Genomic DNA, 22495 nt, shown 5'->3' on the forward strand with positions numbered 1-22495 from the left:
GGAATATTTTCTGTGGGGTTTCTAGAAAACGTTCATATGTACAGATCACATGGTACAGGTCACATGGTTAGATCACATGGTACAGAGCAGCAGCGCTCTCACTTACACTCAACACACATTCCAACGCTTTAAAAAACACTGGATTCACAACAAACACGAGCAGATGTGGAACAGGTGAAAACATCTGGAGCTTCACGTCAGCTCGTTAATAATAAACTGTGCTGGAAACGATTCTTTAGGTTTTCTTTCCAATTTCTTTTAACAAACGGGAGTTGAGAAAAAAACTAAAATCTCAGCAGCACAGATTCTGACTTTAGGATAAAAATCTTTATCCAGGATTGATTCACGCACGTGTCCTCTGAGATTAAATTCACTTCATATCTGCGATTGTCGCTCGTCTGCTCGGACTCTGAAAACACAAACTTCTTATAGAAGTACATTCATCGGGCCGCGCTGCGACCGGAGACGAGAGGTCGGCGGGACACGACCGAACAAATGCTCTGCTGACAAACACTAAGGTTTCACTTGTTCGTGTTCAAGAAAAATGTCAAATAAAAAATATCACGTCCTCATCGAGGAAAAGCTCGAAAAAACGTTTTGGCACAAACTGAACAGACGCAGATTCTTACAGAAGCTGAGAAATGAACAAACTATTGAACCAGCACAGTTCAGTGACACCTAGTGGTGAGGTTCCAGATTACATTTAAATTTGTGACCTGTGGTTCGAGGAAATGGATCTAAGTTCTTCCTTCAAATAAAAGTTATTTTATTGTTTCCAAGTTGTTTCTTCCTGTGAGTCACTGATGGTTGAATGTTTTGTTGAAACTGATAAAGTTAGATTAAAAAAATAGTGCAATTTTTTCCTTGACGTTACTTTGACATCGTGACGATTTCTGTCGAAGATAAATCGAAGTGAAAAGTCCTGAGAGACGTGTTTGGTTTTTCTGTCTCCAGACGACAAACTGCAGCGTCGCCTCAAAACTATTTAAACATAATTCACGATGATTCAAGGTTTTGTTTTGTGCTTCTTTAATGTTTCATCTTTAATAACAAACATTTCAAACGTGACGTGGACTCTGAGCTCATGACTCAGCTTCGAGATTTTTAAATGATCACAGAACGTTTCAGAGAGAAAACAAACCAAACACTGAAAGGTGACGTGACGCAGAACATCGACTCGGAGCGAATCCCGACCGCACGTCTCTACAAGGGAGTACAAAAATAATCTGTCATCTGAAAACAAACTATTAAAGTTTGCAAACGCTGAGAAGTTAAAACGTGTTTTTGGATTCATGTGGTTTCACTGAGGAATCGACTCTGCAACACGAAGGTAGAAAGAGAAATGAAAAGCTCCGGGTTCGTCTGTGGAATCAGTTTCTCAAGGAAACATCTGTTTGTCCTTCGGAGACGTTTTGTTCGTCGGGTCAAAGAAACTGAAATAAAAAGATTAAAACGACCTTAAAGCAGAACCGAGCGACTTCTCACGTCCGGCCTTCACGTGGTCGTGTTTCACCATCAAAAGAAAACGAGAAATAAAAAAATAAATCCAGCAAAACAAATTCAAAAAAGGAAAAATAAATAGTTTTATAACATTTTTCTGTGTAAATCTGAAACACGAACTTCTCTCTGAGCTTTAAACTTTAAACCAGGAAGGATCCGGGTCACGTGACATCGCTCGGCTGCTGCGTTCACGTCACATCGAGATTCACTGAAACCTGAGAACAAGCTGAAGCAACATTAAACAATATCGATCGTGTTCGTCATCGTTTTCCTTTGTGTCTAATTTCATTTTCAGGACAAAACGTTCTGTCAACGATTCACCGAGAAAATAACGGATCAAATTCCGTTGTAGAAAAACTCCGATGTTTCAGATTTCACTCACGTTAGAGTTCTGCTCGTCACATGATCACGGACTTCCTGCTGAGCCTCCTGTCTGTCAGAGCCAACAGCCAATCAGCACCGAGGGTTTGCTCAGGTGGTGTTGTTTGCAGCCAATCAGATTTGGAGGCCCTCTGTGCCCTGTGTGGGCGTGTCCCCAGGAGGTTTGATTGACACCTCTCTGTGGGCGGGGCAACACAACTCCAACTGCTACCCGTTCAATCTCAAAACCCGATCACGTTTTTATTTCATGTTCGTACGAACGAGATGATTCAGCGCTAACGACTCACGTGATTCGTCTTTTTATTGCAAAAATATTCTTTATATTCACTCATAAATGATTTATGAATCTTGTGCATTTTCTGATTTGACGTGAACGCAGCACAGTGCCCCCCCCCCCCCCCCAGTCTGTTAAGAGTGCATGTAGGTGGTTGGGGGGGTGTGGTGCCCCCTAGTGGTGCTGAGGCAGATGCTCGTGGCTCCTCTGGATGTAGCTGATGGCGTCCGTGTGCGTGAGGCGCAGCGGAGGCCGGTCGTACATGGCGCTCAGAGCCTGGAACCTCGGGCCCCACCGCGACAGCCGCTCGTACACAAACCCTCCTTCCTCCTCCTCCTCCTCTTCCTCCGCGTGGCCCCGAGCGGCGTTGACCTTTCCACGGGAGGCGTCCGACCCCAGCGAGCTGAGGCTTCCCGCCGACGACCCCGAGCCCTCCACGCACCACACCTGGAAGGCGTCCGGCGGGAACGCCTCACTGTCATTGTCGGCCTCCCAGATGATCCGTGACACGTAGCTCTTAAAGTCCACGTGGGAGCGGGCCCCCTGGTGGCCGGCGTCGGCGCAACTTCCTGCGTCGCTCGTCTCCACTTCCCTGCCGGCGAGGGCGGTGTAGTGGGCGGAGGCTGCGTCGCCGCTGTGGCTGGCGGCGGCGTGCTGGTGATGATGGTGGTGGTGATGCGGGATGCTGAGGTACGGGGCGCCCGAGCTGCAGGAGGAGCCGGGGGGGTGCACCTCCTCCTGGGAGCCGGGGGGGTGCACCTCCTCCTGGGAGCCGGGGGAGGACTTGAGGAGCGGAGCGGTGGTGCAGGAGGAGGACTGAGACAAGCTGGAGCCCAGGGGACGCTTCAGCTCCGTGATGTCATACCCGTTCTACAGGAAGAGGAGGAGCAAGGTCACATGGGTCATCTGCACCTGAGCACTTTATTAGGAACAGCTACTGGTTCAGTTTGAGTTGGAATCAGGTTCACGTGTTTATTACTGAGTGAAAAGATCATTTTCATCAATTTAATCCAATGAGAAGAACTAAAGAACTTAAAGTTGGAATATGAAACGATTCCTCATTAAAATAACAATAAACTTAACTCATAAAAATAAAAACATATGTTGAATATTTTTTTGACTCTTGTTGTTCAGAGAATTTACAACAATGTTGAAACGCTGAGAATCCAGAGTTTGACTTAAGGCGACAGGACGTTTCAGTTTAACACATTTAACTAAAGCATCACAATCAGAGGAGTTTTTATTATGTGACAAATAAAAATAATCTTCACTTCACATAAATAATAAACACGAAGGTCAAAATCTATTTTATATTTTTATCTTGTGTCTGCGAGTCCTTCGTTCAGCTCAAGGTTGTTCGACTGAAATAAGAAATGAAAACTCACAACCACAAATACTCTGATCTATATACTGTGTGTGTGTGTGTGTGTGTGTGTGTGTGTCTCTGTGTGTGTGTGTGTGTGTGTACCTGGTCCTGCTCGCCCCCCCCCTCCTCATTGTAGTTGAGGATGTTTTCCCGGATGTCCTCCCAGCTCTCGTGCTCAGCAGGGATGTGGTAAACTCCGCGCTTCCTGAACTTGTTGCGGCTTCCTTTCTGGTTCCACACGGTCACCGCCACCAGCACGGCTACACACACACAGACACACACACACACACACACACACACACACACACACACACACACACACACACACACAGGACAGTATAAATATGTCTTATATAAGTATATCTTTTCACCACCGGGACACGTTTCACTTCCTTCCTGTCTTCAGCAGCTCGTTAAAGCTCGGTGGAGCCGTCGGTTCGATGCTCGTTCACCACGACGGTGAAACACTAACGAGTCGTCACCAGCAGCTGGAGACTCAGACTTTAACGTCCTTCACGCTGAGTCATTTTCTAAATGAACGACCACGGACACTTTCTGAGGAAGAAGCTTCTTCATCGTGACTCGATGTTCGGAGGAGAAGAAGCTTCATGTAACAGAACTCTCTCTGTGACATCACTCATCGTTTCCTGATCGATGCTGATGGAAAAGTGATTGATCGTTACAGTTACACAACTCTGTGTGTGTGTGTGTGTGTGTGTGTGTCTGTTGGTTCTGACTCAGTTGTCATTATTGACTGAAACCTTATGAAACTAAATGATGATCGGCCGTGACTTTCACTTCTTGGAAAATCATTTCTCAGACGAGCACTTTGATTTGTTAATGATTTTGTCCCGGTGAAACAGGCCAAATTAACCCCCGCCCAAATTAAACCCGGGTATACTTTGGCCCGGGCCAGAGTATACCCCGGGGTGTAAAACAGCCTAGGCCATACTATACCCCTCCAGGCCAGAGTATACCCCAGGGGATAAACTGTTCAAGGTAAAACTCTACATGGTGGATATGTGGTTGATTTATCTCTAAGGTCAAGTAGGCATAAGAGTTGTGTTGTGCTATCAAAGCATTTGAATCTTCAAAATCTAGGCTTGATATTCTCTTATATTTTAATGATAATTTACACTGCATTAATTGGAATTCAGCTGTAGGCATGTACTAGGAGATCTGTATATATCTCAGAGACTAATTGTATCCACAATTGAAGTACTTCAAGCTAGACTATTGTGCAGTTGTAGACACACCACCCTGGGCCTGAGAAGGGAAGGGAAGGAGTTAAATATGGTCATAAGTTAGTTAGATTTCTCCCTTAATTTACCTGGCAAATCTGAACCCCCAATAAAATGTTGAAAAATTAAGTAATTTTTGTGTATATCATTCACCCTTCTGATATCATGGGGGTATAATCTGGCCTGAGGGCTATGAAATGGCCCAGGCCAATTTAACCCCGGGTATAGTCCGGCCTGGGGGTATACTATGGCCTGTTTCACCAGTACTAACATGACCTGCAGCCAGCCACCAGGGGGCGCTCCAGGGGGTTTGGGTTCATTGGGATCAGTCGCCAATCTTTTATAAATTCATTGATGTGAAGAAGTTTTATATTTGAATATAAATAAAATCTGTTAGATTTCAGACTGTAGCAAGTTTATTAAAGTTCTGTTTTTTCTCTTTAATTTGAACCAATAAAAACCTCTGGTCTCTCACCGAAGAAGACGAGGAGACACATGCTGATGGCGAGGATGGAGCTGGGACTGAGGGCGGCCAGCCGGTGACCTTTGACCTGCCCCAGCTCGCAGCGCTGACCTCTGAACCCTTCCTGGCACCGGCAGCGGAAGCTGTCGGCCGACAGCGCCTGACACGTGCCTCCGTTCCGGCAGGAGTGAAGGCCGCACGGCGAGGGCTTGCACCGCGGCTGACCCGCCTCATCGGTCTCGGTCACCTGACCACCGGGACACCTGGGGGGGGGCACAGAGGGAGACATGAGTGTTGTTGCACACACAGACCAGCAGGGGGCGAGCTGGGACGCGTGGCTGCGTCTCCTACCTGCACTGGTGCTTCCTCCACAGGTCGATGCAGCGCAGCGGGCCGCGGCACGGCGTGCTGCTGCAGGCTTCGCTGGGGCAACCGGCGCTGAGGCCACGCCTCTCCAGCACCGTCACCAGGTCCCGGCTCCGCCCGTCCAGAGGGAGGAGCTGGCCGTCCAGACGCACGTCCCGCAGGCAGCCTGTGAGGAGAGAGAGATCAGAGAGACCGCAAATAATAATAATAAAAACTTTATGAATCCAACTCTTCAAAGCAGTTTGTGGTGATGTCACGATGTCACATGACGTCTTTAAACCAGTTTTCACGGCGGAGATCAGATCCACGTCTCACCGTGAAAGTTCGCCGTCTCGTCTCCGGCGTTCGGGCCGTTCCCGACCGTCACGCTCCCGGGGTCGACCACGATCTCCCTGCGGCTCCCCAGCGGCGCCTCGACCTCCCGCGACCCTCCGCCCTGCTCCAGCCGCAGGGTGAACACGTTGTCATGGCGACTGAGGCTGACCAGGACCCACTGCCCGATGTCTACCCGCTGGCTGAGGAGCCGCAGGGCGCCGGCGCCGTCACCGAGGTTGGCGCGAACGGCGAGGTGACCTTCAGTGACCTGAGAGACGGAGAGTTCATACGAAGGAATTAAACTTTACAGCCGGTTGAAGGACGGACATCGTGAGGAGGAGCCACGTGTGGACGCTCGGACTCGCCTCCAGGACGATGAACTCGCTGGCGTCCCGGGACGCCACGGAGAGCAGGGTGCCCGAGGCGGCTCGGGTCCGGACGAGCATCTGGACGTGTGTGCGCCGCGAGCTGCCGCCGCCTCGGAGCTGGAACCGCACGATGCTGCCGGAGTCCAGGGAGAACTCAGGGACCACTGGGGGGGGGGGGGGGATACGTGTTAAAAGCATGTTTAAATAAAGTTTTTTTGAACTGCTGCACCGACTCTGATGACGTGTGTTTCTTTAGGATCATTTCTGGATCCGAAGAGGAAGTGGAGACGCGTCGTCCATCTTTAGTGTGATGAGTTCCACCAGAGATACACACACACACACAGACACACACACACACATAGACAGACACACACACACACAGACAGACACACACACACACAGACACACACACACAGACACACACACAGACACACACACACAGACACACACACACACACAGACACACACACACACACACACACAGACACAGACACACACAGACACACACACACAGACACACACACACACACACAGACACACACACACACACACAGACACACACACACACACACACAGACAGACACACACACACACACACACACACACAGACACACACACACACACACACACACACACACACACACACACACAGACACACACACACACACACAGACACACACACACACACACACACACACAGACACACACAGACACACACACACAGACACACACACACACACACACACACACACACACACACACATACACACACACACACACACAGACACACACACACACACACACACACACACACACACACACACACACACCTCTCACCTGTGTCACACTTGTGCCCGGTGAACCCCGGGTGGCACCGGCAGCTGAACGAGCCCCAGGCGGCGTGGCAGGCGGCGTGCGGACCACATGACGGACGATCGGCCGTCACACACACGCCGTCGGTCAGCCGGCAGCCGGGGGCGCTGTCCACACTCTCACCCGGAGACGCCAGGTCGTACACCTGAGGGACGGAGGCGACTGATTAGCTGGTTGTTCTTTAGAATCATTTCATCACAGGAAGCTCCTCCTCCTCTCGCCAGGCGCCGGCTGCGACTCAGGCGGCGTTTCTCTTGTTCTGCAGTTTCCCTCCGTGTGAGGAGGAGGTTCAGACTGAATTTGACGTGCACGACATCTCTAACCGAGCAGCCGCTGAGCTCCTGAAGGAATCCAGAGATCACGTTTCTCTTTCCTTCAACCGTCTGAGAGCTCATGAGACAGAAGGTGACGATGGAGCCAGAAGGTCGTTACCGCTCTGATTCATCCTCTGGGGATCATGACAGATGGATGTTGTCAGGTAGAAAGATGAGTCAACTGAAAAACTGTCATCTTCAGTTGTTGTTTTTGCCTTGATCTCAGCACATTTGAGTCTTTTTTTTTTTTTTTTTTATATTTTTGTTTATTGGAAGTAGTTTCACGAGATACAACAATATAACAGGGAATACTTCCATCTTACATTTTTTCCCATCTTTTTATCCCTCCCACATTCCCATCCCCAGCACCCATAACAAACCTATAAACACGAAAAAACAACCAAATATAAAAATAAATAAATAAATAAATAAAATAAAATAAATAATTAAAGGGGAAGGGTGAATTGTTATTAAAAATAAAATAAATGGGGGGAAGGGGAGGCTCAGTCATCACCATAACGCAGAGATGTCAAAGACTCAATATGACTTAAGAGAGGTCTCCAAGTCTTTTCAAATGAATTTAAGGAACCATTCAGGGAAAATCTAAGCTTTTCAAGACTCATGAACAGTAAAACTTCTTCAACCCACCTACTGTGAGATGGGGGTTGAGGGTGTTTCCATTTAAAGAGTATAAGGCGTCTGGCCAAACATTTGAGTATTTTAAGCGATGATGAAATCTTTTAAACTTTGCCGACGACTGATAACAGCAGGAGAAATGAAAGTGTGTTGATGCCTTGATTTACAAATCACTTGTGTTGTTGTGTGACTCTGAACTTCAGCGTCACTGACAGGAAGTTTCAATCTGTTTCTATCTCACAGGAAGACGTGAAAACCAAATAACAGATTAACATGAAACCTGGTGGAAGAAGAATTAATAAAAACAGGATGAAGAAAAGAAACTCATCAAAATGATTCAAATCAAAATCTGGATCCAGTGAATTTAGAGGTGGTTTCATAAAGAGTGAGAGTCGAGCTACGTCCACTTTATATTAATATAATATTATAATCAGTGATGCCGGTAACACGCTACTCTAACCCCACCCCTTTTTTCAGTAACAAGTAATCTAACGCGTTACTGTTTCCAAACCAGTAATCAGATTAAAGTTACTCGTCCAAGTCACTGTGCGTAACTATTTTGTCTACTTTTTGTCACTTTTATTGTCATCTACACGAACATGTGCACTTCTCGCTCTTACTCCGTCTCACTCGCAAACATCAACAACACTTCACTTCCTCATTGCCCCCCCGATCCCCAACACAAGCAGCCAATGAGGGCCTGACATCCCCAACAACCCCATCCTATTGGTCCAAACAGTCACATGTCCCACCCCGACCCCTTCACTGACCCTCAGGATATCGGAACGCTCCTTCAACACACTTTACTGAACATACGTCAAATCCAAACATAAACATAAACCCAGTCCGTTACAATATATTTGATTTTCTTCTTGCGTCTCTGGGAGTGAGGTCATGAAGCCTATGAGACAATTAACTTGAATCGCCCTCGTTTAATTTAATATAATATAATAAACAAGATCCCTTCTACTGTCAATGCTGCCTCACAGAACAGCTGTTTGTAAAACCACTCCTTGCTTCTCTAATGCTGTGAACAACAGGAACAATGTTCAGAAAACATGTTGAAAAGAATTTAATAGTTACATTTATAAACAATGTAGATCATAAGTAGTAAGTTTTTCCATTACAGTGTTAACAGTTAAATTTGTCAGGTCAAGAAAGACTGTCTTAATTTTATTTTTATAAAAACATGTTTTTTTTCAGGAAATAGTTTTTAAGTTAACTTAAAATGTCCGGAGATACATTATACGTTGTTGTTGTGAACATTACTGTTAAAAATGCAGATCTAATAAAGTGCGTGTTGGAAAAACCGGTTGTGATTTTTATGTTGAGGCGGTGGGGGTGTTGTCGGCAGCTGCTGAATGTAACTAATAAAGTAACTTGTAATCTAACTAAGTTACTTTTTAAATCAAGTAATCTGTAAAGTAACTAAGTTACTTTTATAATCAAGTAATCTGTAAAGTAACTTAGTTACTTTTTCAAAGTAACTGTGGCAACACTGCTGGGATGTTACCTGACTGTCCACCACCAGGTTGCGGATGCAGCCGGTGAAACTCTGGAAACGTCTGTGAGGAGACGTCTCCTTCACCTCCTTCACCCCCCCCAACTGGAGCGGCTGGAACACATTCAGATACCTGGAGGACACAGGAGGGGGGTGGGGGGGTGGGAGAGGAGGAGGAGCAGGAGGATGGAAATCAGAGCAGAAGGTCAAATGAAGGAGAAACTCAAAATACATTTTCCTTTGAATATCTTTCTAAACGTGCACAGTGACCCTCTGACCTCTGACCTCTGACCTCTCTCCAGGTCTGAACTCACCTCTGGTTCCCGGGTGTTTCTCCTGACGCTCTGCAGCCGGACTCGTCCACCTCCTGCGTGGCCCCCCCCACGCCCTCCACCTCGTTCACCGCAGCCCCCCCACACTGGTCCAGAATCAGCTGGACGGCCTGGACACACACACACACACACACACACACACACACACACACACACACACACACACACACACACACACACACACACACATTCACATTAAGTTATTTTGTGTCGTTACACTTTTTTTGCTACATATAATAAAACACGAATGGAATCGTGAGAACATTTTATCTTTAACGACATCATGAAAAGTTTCAAAATGATCATTTAACTGTGAAAAAACAAACATATAAAACATATCTTCAATCAAACAGAAGATAGAGTTAGTGCCTCACCCGTCCTCTCCTCTACCCCCCCCCCGTTGGGATTTCTAATTTTTAACTATAGGTTGTGTCTGACAGAATTCTAACAATAAAGATAGGAACAGTTTTAGCTAGATATTATGCTTCATACAAATGATTATAATAAATTTAGCTGCTTAGTGTTAATAATGAATATTTCACTTGTTCTCATAGTTAACTTCTGATATTAAAGGCTTTCTCCCTCAGATTCAACATCATATAGAGTTCCAGGAGCTGTCTGATAAAGTTCTGGAGGTCGGACAGAGAGACTTTGTTGACTTCATTTTGTTTCGTTGCTTTGGTTTCGAGGATCCGAATGTTTACACAGTCAGGTTTGTTTTGATGAAGCTGAAACATAATATTCTTTGCTTCGCTGGACAACAGTTTTGCCCCACATTGCATCTGCTGGTTCAAGGTCTTTTATGAAGTAAACAGGTTGCCTAGCAACTATAGCGTCATTGGGAGTGTCTTCCTGTTCACTTCCGTATTCCAAAAGCCAGGAGGATGGATTACGCCTGCACACTTCAGAGGAGGAGGAGGAACGAAGATCTACTGCTATAAAATAAACAGGCGCCGGATGTTCATGGCGCTCTGATACAACTAATGTACTGGAAGCTCATTGCTTTGTTTTAACTTGTTCATTGTTTCTAAATAAATAGTTTGATTTGACCAAACCGAGTTCGGCTCGTCTTCTCTTAAAGGATAAAAGAACACGTTTCAACACCCCCCCCTGCATCCCTCCTTCCTACCTTCCCGTCGCTGATGACCTCGAGGCGATGCCAGCGGCGGTCGGTGGCGGTGGATCGGGGGGGCAGCTGCAGGCTGAGCGTCCCCGAGCCGTGGTTGATGCTCAGAGCTGGAACGCCGTTCCTCAGCTCTGCAGAGAAACATCAGAGTCTGAGTTTTCTCTCGTCACATTAAAACAATACGACTCTGAAACACATAGCTCAGAGAACTAAACAAGAGATAGATAGATGGATGGATGGATGGATGGATGGATGGATGGATGGATGGATGGATGGATGGATGGATGGATGGATGGATGGATGGATGGATGGATGGATGGATGGATGGATGGATGGAGGGATGGATGGATGTATAGATAGATAGATAGATAGATAGATAGATACATAGATAGATAGATAGATAGATAGATAGATAGATAGATACATAGATAGATAGATAGATAGATAGATAGATAGATAGATAGATAGATAGATAGATAGATAGATAGATAGATAGATAGATAGATAGATAGATAGATAGATAGATAGATAGATAGATAGATAAATAGATAGATAGATAGATAGATAGATAGATAGATAGATAGATAGATAGATAGATAGATAGATAGATAGATAGATAGATAGATAGATAGATAGATAGATAGATAGATAGATAGATAGATAGATAGATAGATAGATAGATAGATAGATAGATAGATAGATAGATAGATAGATAGATAGATAGATAGATAGATAGATAGATAGATAGATTACTTTATTCATCTCCGAAGGGAAATTAAGTCGTCATAGCAGCCGGTATATTTGAATACAATAAAATACAATACAATAGAATAAAATAAAACATATTGAGGTAGAAAGAATAAAAACAGAAACACAAGATAAATAGGTAGATAAGGTGCAGTGGCAAGATGATGGTAATAGTACTGATGATATGATGGTAATGTTATTGTTAGACAGTATATAAAAATAATACAGTATATATGGTATATATATATATATAATATAATATACTATGAGTGTAAGAATATGTAGACAGAGTGTGCAAAAGACAATATTATTGTGTAAAATGATATATAATATCAATATGGTTTATATGAACACATATCACATATGATGTGAAGTAAGTGTATATGGAGCAGAGTGTTGTACAGTTCACATGTTTCTGACTGAGAAAACCTCTGGTATTAATTTACAGTTTCATAGATTTTTCTTCAGCTCACAACACAAAGTAAACACTGTTAAATTATGATAAAATCACAAAGGTCTTGATTTTTTAATAGAAACTAAAAAGCTTCAGGTCAACTTCACCGGATCTTCACGAAGTCTTCTCACAGAGATCGGGCTCGAGGGGGGAGGAGCTTCAGCAGGAAACTCACCGATGGAGATGAAGTCCTCCTGCTCCGCCGAGTCGGGGGGGCCCAGGGGCCCGTTGTAGAGGAGCAGCCCGTTGGCCGACTCGGCCAGGAACTCCAGGGAGATGTGGCTCTGGAAGCACGGCGTGATGGGCGGGAACCAGGCGTAGCCCCGCCCCCCGAAGCTGTGCTTGGTCTGCTGGCACTCGGGCCCGTCGAACAGGGGGGGGCACCGACATCTGGAGACAGAATCAACCGTTATATTATATATTATATATTATATATTATATATTATATATTATATATTATATATTATATATTATATATTATATATTATATATTATATATTATATATTATATATTATATATTATATATTATATATTATATATTATATATTATTAACAACAATAAACTGTTCAAACCGAGACATAGGAAAGAGGACAGAGGACAGAAGACAGAGGAGAGAGGGCAGAGGAGAGAGGAGAGAGGACAGAGGACAGAGGACAGAGGAGAGAGGACAGAGGGCAAAGGACAGAGGACAGAGGAGAGAGGTCAGAGGTCAAAGGACAGAGGACAGAGGAGAGAGGAGAGAGGACAGAGGACAGAGGACAGAGGACAGAGGACAGGGGACAGAGGACAGAGGAGAGAGGTCAGAGGACAGAGGGCAGAGGGCAAAGGACAGAGGACAGAGGACAGAGGACAGAGGACAGAGGACAGAGGACAGAGGACAGAGGACAGAGGACAGAGGACAGAGGACAGAGGACAGAGGACAGAGGACAGAGGACAGAGGAGAGAGGAGAGAGGGCAGAGGGCAGAGGAGAGAGGAGAGAGGACAGAGGACAGAGGACAGAGGAGAGAGGACAGAGGGCAAAGGACAGAGGACAGAGGAGAGAGGACAGAGGACAGAGGAGAGAGGTCAGAGGACAGAGGATAGAGGAGAGAGGAGAGAGGACAGAGGACAGAGGACAGGGGACAGAGGACAGAGGACAGAGGACAGAGGACAGAGGACAGAGGACAGAGGACAGAGGACAGAGGACAGAGGACAGAGGACAGAGGAGAGAGGGCAGAGGGCAGAGGAGAGAGGAGAGAGGACAGAGGACAGAGGACAGAGGAGAGAGGACAGAGGAGAGAGGAGAGAGGACAGAGGACAGAAGACAGAGGCCAGAGGACAGAGGAGAGAGGAGAGAGGACAGAGGACAGAAGACAGAGGACAGAGGCCAGAGGACAGAGGACAGAGGACAGAGGGCAGAGGACAGAGGACAGGACATGGACCCACCTGTGTCCCACGGGCCCGTCCTGGCAGGTGCCCCCGTTGAAGCAGGGGCCGGGGGGGGGGTAGGAGGAGCAGGGCAGTGGGACGACCTCTCGACCCCGGCAGCCGCAGCGAGCCGAGGTCGCGGCCGCCAGCGACACCAGGGTCGTGTCCCCGGAGCTGAGCGCCACCGGCGTCCGGCCGAAGGAAACCTCGCTGCTGCAGCCCGCCTCGCAGCCGGCGTGCGGACAGTCGTCCACGCCCACCTGAGAGATGGACACGCCCACCGCGGCCTCCAGCTGCAGGAGGAACGATTAACAAGATCAGAGTTTCTTCATAAAACACAGAGTGAGAATAACTATAACAAAGTGTTAGTGTTAAGCAGCTAAAACTAAAGCTGAGGAGGTGGATTTATTCCTGTATTAAAATTCTAATAACTATAATATTTTTATGACCTTAGCATGGTCCAGATAGTATTTAATAAATGAGGTTATGTTCTCACCCTGTCTGTTTGTCAGGATCTAGAACATTTTAATCACTTCTGTTTTCTGACACTTTTCAGATTTCCCAGAGGATCACTCACGGATCTTGATGAAAACAATCAGACATATTAAGAGAAATGATACTTATGTGTTTGTCATCTGATAAAAATCAAATTAAAAATCCAGGTGAAGTGGAATTAAATGTTGTTTCTCACCGGAATAAACAGGAATCAGCGACAGTAACAAACAGAAATAGAAACACGTAACTAGCTGAGATACTGAAGAGTTCTGTCTCTGGTCAAAGTCCTGAGTGACATTCCATCCATCTCCTTTTAAAATATGTGTATGTGTGTGTGCACGTGTGTGTGTACGTGTGTGTGCACGTGTGTGTGTTTAACATGTGTGTGTTTAACATGTGTGTTTACATGGTTCACTAGCGCTCATCACCTTCCTGCCTCTGAAGTCACTGAGCTCAGGTGAGCAGCTGCTCTCAGGCTCTTTAATGGATCTGAAATATTAATATGCACATATAGAAGTGTACATGGTCCTGTGTGTGTGTGTGGCTGTGTGTGTGTGTGTGTGTGTGTGTGTGTGTGTGTGTGTGTGTGTGTGTGTGTGTGTGTGTGTGTGTGTGTGTGTGTGTCTGTGTGTGTGTGTCTGTGTGTGTGAGACCAGGCGTTAAATGGTTGACTCTGTGTTAAGTGTCTCTAAGTGCTGAGCGTGTGAATGCGATGTTTAATTGATTTGTTATTAATGCAACATAAGCTTCGACTTCAGCTCAGTTCAAACACACAATTTCATTTGACAGAGTTTGTTATTTGTTTGTATATTAATTTATTTTTTATCAGATTGACGACAGAATATTTGGGCCACTGGAGATGAATGGAAGTGACTGGGACTTTATAATCCCTCAGATTATTTATGTTTTTTGAATGTAAATGCACTGTTTAAATCTCAGATCATATCTTAGTTTTTTGTTTTTTTTGTTTTTTTCTCTCTGATAATCACCTGTTTTAACCCATAATAACTTTAATATGCCGTCAGTACTTTTGTACTGTAAGTGAATATTGAATCTGTTCATTCGCCTGTTTTCTTCCGTCTCAGAGTAAATGTCAGTGGATATTAATCACTTTCAGATTTCTGGCATTTAAACCTCTTTATTAAACTATTTAACATTTTTGATGTTTGGTTTAAATAACTTGGAGTAAATAATCAGATTTAAATTCAGCGGGAGTGTTGAAGTTTTTCAACCTTTTAAAGAGCAAGAGAAGTTTTATGTTTAATAAAAAACTGAAAATGAACAAAAGAAAAATAGGAGTTGTTGCTGGTTTCAGTGAATAAGTCTTGATGAGCTCATTCTTCACAGTTTATTGTTTTTCAATGTTTTAATTTGATTTGTTATATTTATTTATTTGATATTTATTCAAACGGTGAAGCTGCTGAAAGCAAACAGCTGAATAACGGTTGAAACATAAGAAATTAAACTTAAGTTCTTCAATAACAAACAAGATCCCTGAACTCGTCAGAACGTTTCCAGGCTCCTCCTCCTCACCTTGAGTTTGTTCGCCGCCACGTAGCCGTGCAGTTTCTCCTTCTTGTAGTACGGCGAGCCGCGAGCAGCGAACCAGACGTCAAGCTCCTCCCCCCGTCCCCCCCCGGCGCCCACAGAGAAGATCTGGACCTTTTCTGGAAGAGTCTGGAGGAGTTCAGCCAACGCTCGACCGAGACGAGAGAAACGACTCTCACCTCCACTGCTGCTGAAGAACTGCTCCACGGTCAGGTCTGTGAGGAGGAAGAGGAGGAGGAGGAGGAGGAGGAGGGAGAGGAGGAAGAGGAGGAAGAGGAGGAGGAAGAGGAGGAAGAGGAGGAAGAGGAGGAAGAGGAGGAGGAGGACGAAGAGGAGGAAGAGGAGGAAGAGAAGGAAGAGGAGGAAGAGGAGGAGGAAAAGGAGGAAGAGGGAGAGGAGGAAGAGGAGGAGGAAGAGGGAGAGGAGGAAGAGGAGGAAGAGGGAGAGGAGGAAGAGGAGGAGGAAGAGGGAGAGGAGGAAGAGGAGGAAGAGGAGGAAGAGGAGGAAGAGGAGGACAAGGAAGAGGTGGAAGAGGAGGAGGAAGAGGAAGAGGAGGAGGAAGAGGAAGAGGAGGAAGAGGAGAAGGGAGAGGAGGGTGAACAGAGTCATTACTGACCTCACACACCATCAGCATTTTAAAAGAGACGGTGACATCATCAGGATGAAAGAACAGTGTGACATCATCATCATCATCATCATCATCATCATCATCATCAGCAGCAGCATGGCGGCGCTGGGACTCACTGGCCAGGCGCATGGAGGCGGCGTTCTGCATGGCGTCCTGCTGCAGCTCCACCACGTCCACCCGGGCCGTGGAGGTCACGTCGGGCCAGGTGCGATCGGACACGCCCACCTGCAGGAGGTACGCCCCCGGGGGCGTGGCCTCCCGCACGCTGAGCTGCCCCGAGCTGTGGTTCAGACTGAACAACCTGAGAGGACGAGAGAGAGAGACAGAGAGAGAGAGAGAGAGAGAGAGAGAGAGAGAGAGAGAGAGAGAGAGAGAGAGAGAGAGAGAGAGAGAGAGAGAGAGAGAACAGCCGGTGAGAAACTACAATAGCATTTAGATAATAACATTTACATGTGTCTTTGATCCTCGTGGAGCGACGGAGATCAAACTCATCGACTCTCCGGTAGAGACGGGAATCGTCAGGGAGCTCCCGATACGATACTATCACGATACTGAGGTGGCGATACGATATGTATTACGATTCTGTAAGTATTGCGATTCGATATTACGATTTCCTGGGATTTCTTTTGGTTTTTTTTTTTTTTTTTAAATACTGGACCATGGAAAAATGTTGAATCATTCCTTCAAATACAACACAGTCAAATTCACTTAGAGCTTTACCAGTTTTATTTCAAATATTAACATTAACTGAATGACTGCCGGGCAGCAAATAGAGAAAATAAATAAAAATGTTCCCTATTATTGTATAGCCCCTGTCAACTGCACACAAACTGACAGATTAAGAAATGTAAGCCACTTAGGCTACTTTTAAACAATAAATAAAAGGTAAATTAAATAGAATGAATAAAAGTTTACTTCAAATATAAACTTTGAAATAAACAAAAAGTAGGCTATTGTTGTTTGCATGTAGGCGATGCAAAGCTAGTGCTTGGGTATGTTTAGATTCTTGTGCAAAAACAAGAGCTGGTCATCAGCTCCTCCTCTCCACGGGTCCACATGGCGCCTTCTCCTCATCAAACAGAACCAGCCGCCCTGGCCGAGCTTCACTGGGAATGTTCAATACCGCTGGTTATGAAGTATTAATATCTCTGTTCCTGACATGTCAGATCCCCTCTTCCATCCCTCTCTCTCCTCCCCGTCCTCTCTCATTCTCTCTCACTCTGTCTTTGTCTCTCGCTTCAAACTGCCTCTTCCTTTCTCCCTGTTCTCCTCTTCCTTGTCTCTGCCTCTCGATTTTAAATCTGTCACTTCCTGCTCTGCTCTTTTATTGTCTTCATGTGTCTCTGGCTGTCAATTTGTCTTATTGTCTTATCCAACAATAACACAAATATACATGAGACCGACTCACACTCCGTCTGAAGGGAGTGTTTCCATGTGTCCGGGTTCTGAGATATGAAGACATTTCTATGAAGTGAGATGGATTTGAGGTTTTTGCTTCTCACGACTCTGAAGAACGGACGAGTTCTCTGGGACAATATTTTTAAAACATATGGAATTTACTAAATATGCTGAGTTTCCATATTTCGTTCATTTGAAAAACGCTACCATTCAAAAAGTGTGTGTGCAAATATATATCGGGTGTCTAAGCACCTGCTTGGTTTGCCCTGGAAGCGGAACACCTTCTCACTCCAGTCATCGAGGTCGGGCGCCTGAACGCGTCCGAGCGCCGTCGTCGGGAGGTCACCTGTCAGGACGCAGGAAGTAGAAGATGGAAAACAGGAAGTCAGAGCTAGAAAACAGGAATTACTTCAGAGAGAAAATGATCCCTGAGGTACGAGTCAAAATATCCATATGAGTGAAGGAGGGAGTGTGGAGGCGTGTCTAAGGAGATCAGGTGGCGGGCGCATCTCATTGGTTCACACGGTCACGGTTTGACAGCTATTACAGTGCAACCCCCCCCCCCCCCCCCATCCATTTCCCAAAGAAGCCGAACCCACGGCTGTAATCTCTTTAGCCGTGAAATCAGTTACCTTTTAAAAGTGGCTCCTGTTTACGAGCTCGTGGAACCTGGGAGTTAATTGTTTGCTCCGCGGCGCGTTGCTAAGCAACGGGACGGATTCATATTAGCGTGTTAATGTTCTTTCATGTCCAAAGTCCCAGAGAGGAAATCCACTGAAAATACAGAAAACCTCAGTTTCTCCAGCAAATTACAGACGGAATGAAATGTTAAATAAGTGATGTGAGCAGTCGACTGTGACAGGAAGTGCACTCAGGAGGGGGGGGGGAGGGGGGGGCAGCAGGGGTCCCGGAGGTCAGAGGGGAGGGGCTGCGATCTCAGAGCTGCTGGTTTGGAACCCTCAGACCTGACGAGTTCTCGACTGCTACAATCAGGGTTGAGGATTTTTAGAGTTTTCACTTTTCATAATGTTGTCCTGTTCTATAATGTTAATTATTAGACTATTACAGTATCGTATATGAAACTATAAATCATGTTATATATAAAAGAACAATGCATCGTATACAGTGACAGTTATTGGATCCCATTGGACACCACACAACGACACCTGTTGATTCCTCTTCAAATGATTTAGACATACACAACACAACACAACACAACACAACACAACACAACTCAACACAACATACCCTCAAAACTGTACACGATGAAGTGGGTGTGTCCTGGTGAGTGGGGGTGGTCATTTCTGTCTCCAATCACCACGGTCAGTGTGCTGGTGGAGCTCATTGGAGGAGAGCCGCTGTCGATCATGAGGATCGGGAGGCGGTACTCCTTCTGCCGCTCGCGATCAAACGTCCGCAGCGCGGTGACGGCGGCGCTGCCGTTCCCAAAGTCGGTCAAGTTGAAGTTGGTGGCGTCCGAGGTGAGCATGAGGAGTCGTATGGAGAACGGTCCGCCGTTGGTGGAGGTGTCTGGATCGGTGGCGTGGAGGAGGAGCGAGGTTCTGTTCATCCGAACGGCCTGAGGCGCCGCCGTGTTCTCCATGACGACGGGCTCGTAGGCGACCTCCAGCTCCGGCCCGTTGTCGTTAACATCGAGGACCGTCACCATCACGATGGCGGTTCCTGTCAGGGGCGGAGTCCCAGCGTCGGTAGCGAGGACCATAATCCGGTGCTGGGAGGTTCTCTCCCGGTCCAGCGAGTCGGCGAGCACCACCCAACCCGCCTGGTCCACCAGGAACTGAGCCAACGGGTCGGACTCTCTGGAGATACTGTAGGAGAAACGGCCATTTTGGCTCGAGTCGAGATCCGAAGCGGTAACCTGGGTAACGATCGTCCCGACGGGAACGTCTTCGGACATGGCCGGCGACTCATAGAACTGCGGCAGGAAGACGGGGGCGTGGTCGTTGGCGTCCTCCACCTGAACCAGACAGAACGCCAGACTGAAGAAATCGGCGTCCTCGGCCTTCAGGGTCAGGTTGAACGTTCTCTCGTGAGGCTTTTCAAAGTCCAGCGTCTTCTTCAGCTTTATCACGCCACGCCGGTTCAGTTTGTCCGTTTCCACGAAGAACTTCCTGTCCTCGTCGCCCGCCACGATGCTGAAGGTCACCACGGCGTTCTCGCCCTCGTCTCCATCTGTGGCAGAAACCACGAGGACCTCGCTGTTCACCTCCAGGTCTTCTGTCACCTGGAAGACACACATGACGTAGATGGTTAGGATCTACTGATGATGTCAGCAGGGGAGGGGCTTCAGACAGAGTGACTCACCTGAGTGGTGTAGATCCTCTGAGTGAAGACGGGCGGGTGATCGTTGACATCTGACACCGTGATGGTGGCGGTCCCCGTCCCCGCGAGTCCACCTCCGTCCCTGGCCTCCACCACCACCAGGTAGCGGTCCTCCACCTCCCGGTTCAGGGAGCGCAGGACGGTGTAGATGGTTCCCGTGGTGGCGTTGATGGAGAACAGGTTGAGGTTGATCTCATTGCGGACGTTCTTGATGATGCTGTAGGTCAGCATGGCGTTCCTGCCCTGGTTGGAGTCGTCCAGGTCCATCGCTCGCATCTCCATCACCGAGGTGTCTGCGGGCGAGTTCTCAGGCACTTCGCCAACGAAACAACCGTCGACCTCCAGCGCCGGACACGGGAAGAAGGGGGCGTTGTCGTTGACGTCTTGGACTTCTAACAGCACATCGGCAAATCCTGTGAGTCCCGCCCCTCCCTCATCTGTGGCGAGGACCAGGAACCTCCAGGCCGGTCGCTCCTCGCGGTCCAGGCGGCGTTGGGCGTAGATCCTTCCAGTGCGTTCATCGATGGTGAACTCCCCCCCGGCGCCCTGGCCGTGGAGCGAGTAGCGGACGGCGGTTTGGTCGGCTTCTTGGTCGGGATCTGTGGCCGACACCTGCAGGGGGAGAAAAGGATTTCATCATCAACAAGGCCAGGAAGCTCCTCCCACTCCAACCTGAGCATGGAGGTCGTTCCTGTAGATCTGGATCACGAGACAAATAACAAGGAATTTAAGATCGTTTAGATTTATGACAAAGTTTAGAATAAAGTTTGAAACTTTGGTCCGAGGGGGGGGGGGGCGATCCCTGGAGAAATCTCTTTATAATATCTGGGGTCATGACCCCTCGTGTCTTTAGACGTGTTCAGGTTCATTTGAAGCATGTTTCAATCTTTAATAAAAATCACGTTTATTTACCTTTAAAAGCAGATTTAAAACACAAATCTCTTCTTCTTCTGAAACCAGATCATCAGAACTCTGATGATGCAGCTGGTGTAATGTGGGTTTATTCTTTGTTTGTGAAGAACTGGTTTATTCTCTGTTTAAAAGCTGAGATACAAAGTGACAGAATGAAGAAAACACAAAACAACAACACGAAATGATTTGGGTCATAAAAATGGTTTTGTGATTTAAAAACTGTTTTCAGACGCAGGTTGGTCTCAGACTTTAGAGAAACCAACGTGTTTGTTATCAAAACAGCTGAATTGCTTTTTAATTACGTACGAATGTGAAGCTCAGCAGGTATGAGGTGAGGCGGGGGGGGGGGGTGGGGGCTCATTGAACACCTGCTTCTGTCTTCACACACGATGCAGGTCAAAGTTCACGGACGCAAACAGAAGCATGAAGAAGTTCACTTTCACCGTTTGTTTACAGAACCCTTTGAAGTCCCCCCCCCCCGACAGCGTGATGCAGGTCGACGGTAGAGAAGCTGAGTAGTGTGAACACACAGGGCGGCGTTCAGGGGGGGGGGGGGGGGGGGGGGGGGGCGGCCGCCCGGCGCCACAGAAACCATCCAGAGCATCAGAGAGGAAGCGAGTGCACATCCAATCGATTGCAGAAGGCGGAGGGGGGGGCAGGCGGAGGACCTGGTGACACACGCCTCTCCTCCTCCCTCGCCCCCCCCCCCCCCTGTCCACCTTGCTGATCTGATTTGGTTCCGAGTCCCAGAGACGTGACGAGAGGCAGAGGAAAGAAAGAGCTCCACTCGGACTCTTCTGAGGAAACTGTTCAGGTGCTTCATCTCCGTCAGGTGGTGATGGAGCACATGTGCTACGTGTTAGCATGTGCTACGTGTTAGCATGTGCTAGGTGTTAGCATGTGCTACGTGTTAGCATGTGGACGTGTTAGCATGTGGACGTGTTAGCATGTGCTAGGTGTTAGCATGTAGACGTGTTAGCATGTGCTACGTGTTAGCATGTGCTACGTGTTAGCATGTGGACGTGTTAGCATGTGCTACGTGTTAGCATGTGCTACGTGTTAGCATGTGCTACGTGTTAGCATGTGGACGTGTTAGCATGTGGACGTGTTAGCATGTGGACGTGTTAGCATGTGCTACGTGTTAGCATGTGGACGTGTTAGCATGTGGACGTGTTAGCATGTGGACGTGTTAGCATGTGCTACGTGTTAGCATGTGCTACGTGTTAGCATGTGGACGTGTTAGCATGTGGACGTGTTAGCATGTGCTACGTGTTAGCATGTGGACGTGTTAGCATGTGGACGTGTTAGCATGTGGACGTGTTAGCATGTGCTACGTGTTAGCATGTGCTACGTGTTAGCATGTGGACGTGTTAGCATGTGGACGTGTTAGCATGTGCTACGTGTTAGCATGTGGACACTGGATCTGCGCTGAGCTTCAGGCTGATGCTCCTGAACATCTGCATCGAACCTGAAACACTTTCACACGTTGGTCATTAAAATCTTG

At 47.1% G+C, this 22495-nt stretch overlaps 1 protein-coding gene across 1 annotated transcript in view; it reads right to left on the reverse strand.

Annotated features, from left to right (window-relative positions):
* Window positions 1-2329: 2329 nt before the first annotated feature.
* Window positions 2330-22495, reverse strand: part of si:dkey-22o22.2 (neural-cadherin) — a 99806-nt gene continuing 79640 nt past the window's right edge. Inside the window, exons 18-34 of the mRNA XM_061081983.1 lie at window positions 20062-20691; window positions 18985-19981; window positions 17989-18082; window positions 16455-16639; window positions 15696-15925; window positions 13686-13960; window positions 12433-12647; window positions 11060-11187; window positions 9913-10040; window positions 9611-9731; window positions 7112-7292; window positions 6272-6438; window positions 5907-6174; window positions 5577-5757; window positions 5238-5488; window positions 3624-3781; window positions 2330-3025 (exon numbers count right to left, since the gene is read on the reverse strand). Of these exons, the coding sequence (XP_060937966.1) occupies window positions 2330-3025; window positions 3624-3781; window positions 5238-5488; window positions 5577-5757; window positions 5907-6174; window positions 6272-6438; window positions 7112-7292; window positions 9611-9731; window positions 9913-10040; window positions 11060-11187; window positions 12433-12647; window positions 13686-13960; window positions 15696-15925; window positions 16455-16639; window positions 17989-18082; window positions 18985-19981; window positions 20062-20691 (4905 nt within the window). The remainder of the gene's footprint in view (window positions 3026-3623; window positions 3782-5237; window positions 5489-5576; window positions 5758-5906; window positions 6175-6271; window positions 6439-7111; window positions 7293-9610; window positions 9732-9912; window positions 10041-11059; window positions 11188-12432; window positions 12648-13685; window positions 13961-15695; window positions 15926-16454; window positions 16640-17988; window positions 18083-18984; window positions 19982-20061; window positions 20692-22495) is intronic.

The sequence above is a fragment of the Limanda limanda genome, chromosome 11, assembly GCF_963576545.1.
Source record: "Limanda limanda chromosome 11, fLimLim1.1, whole genome shotgun sequence".
Taxonomy (NCBI): domain Eukaryota; kingdom Metazoa; phylum Chordata; class Actinopteri; order Pleuronectiformes; family Pleuronectidae; genus Limanda; species Limanda limanda.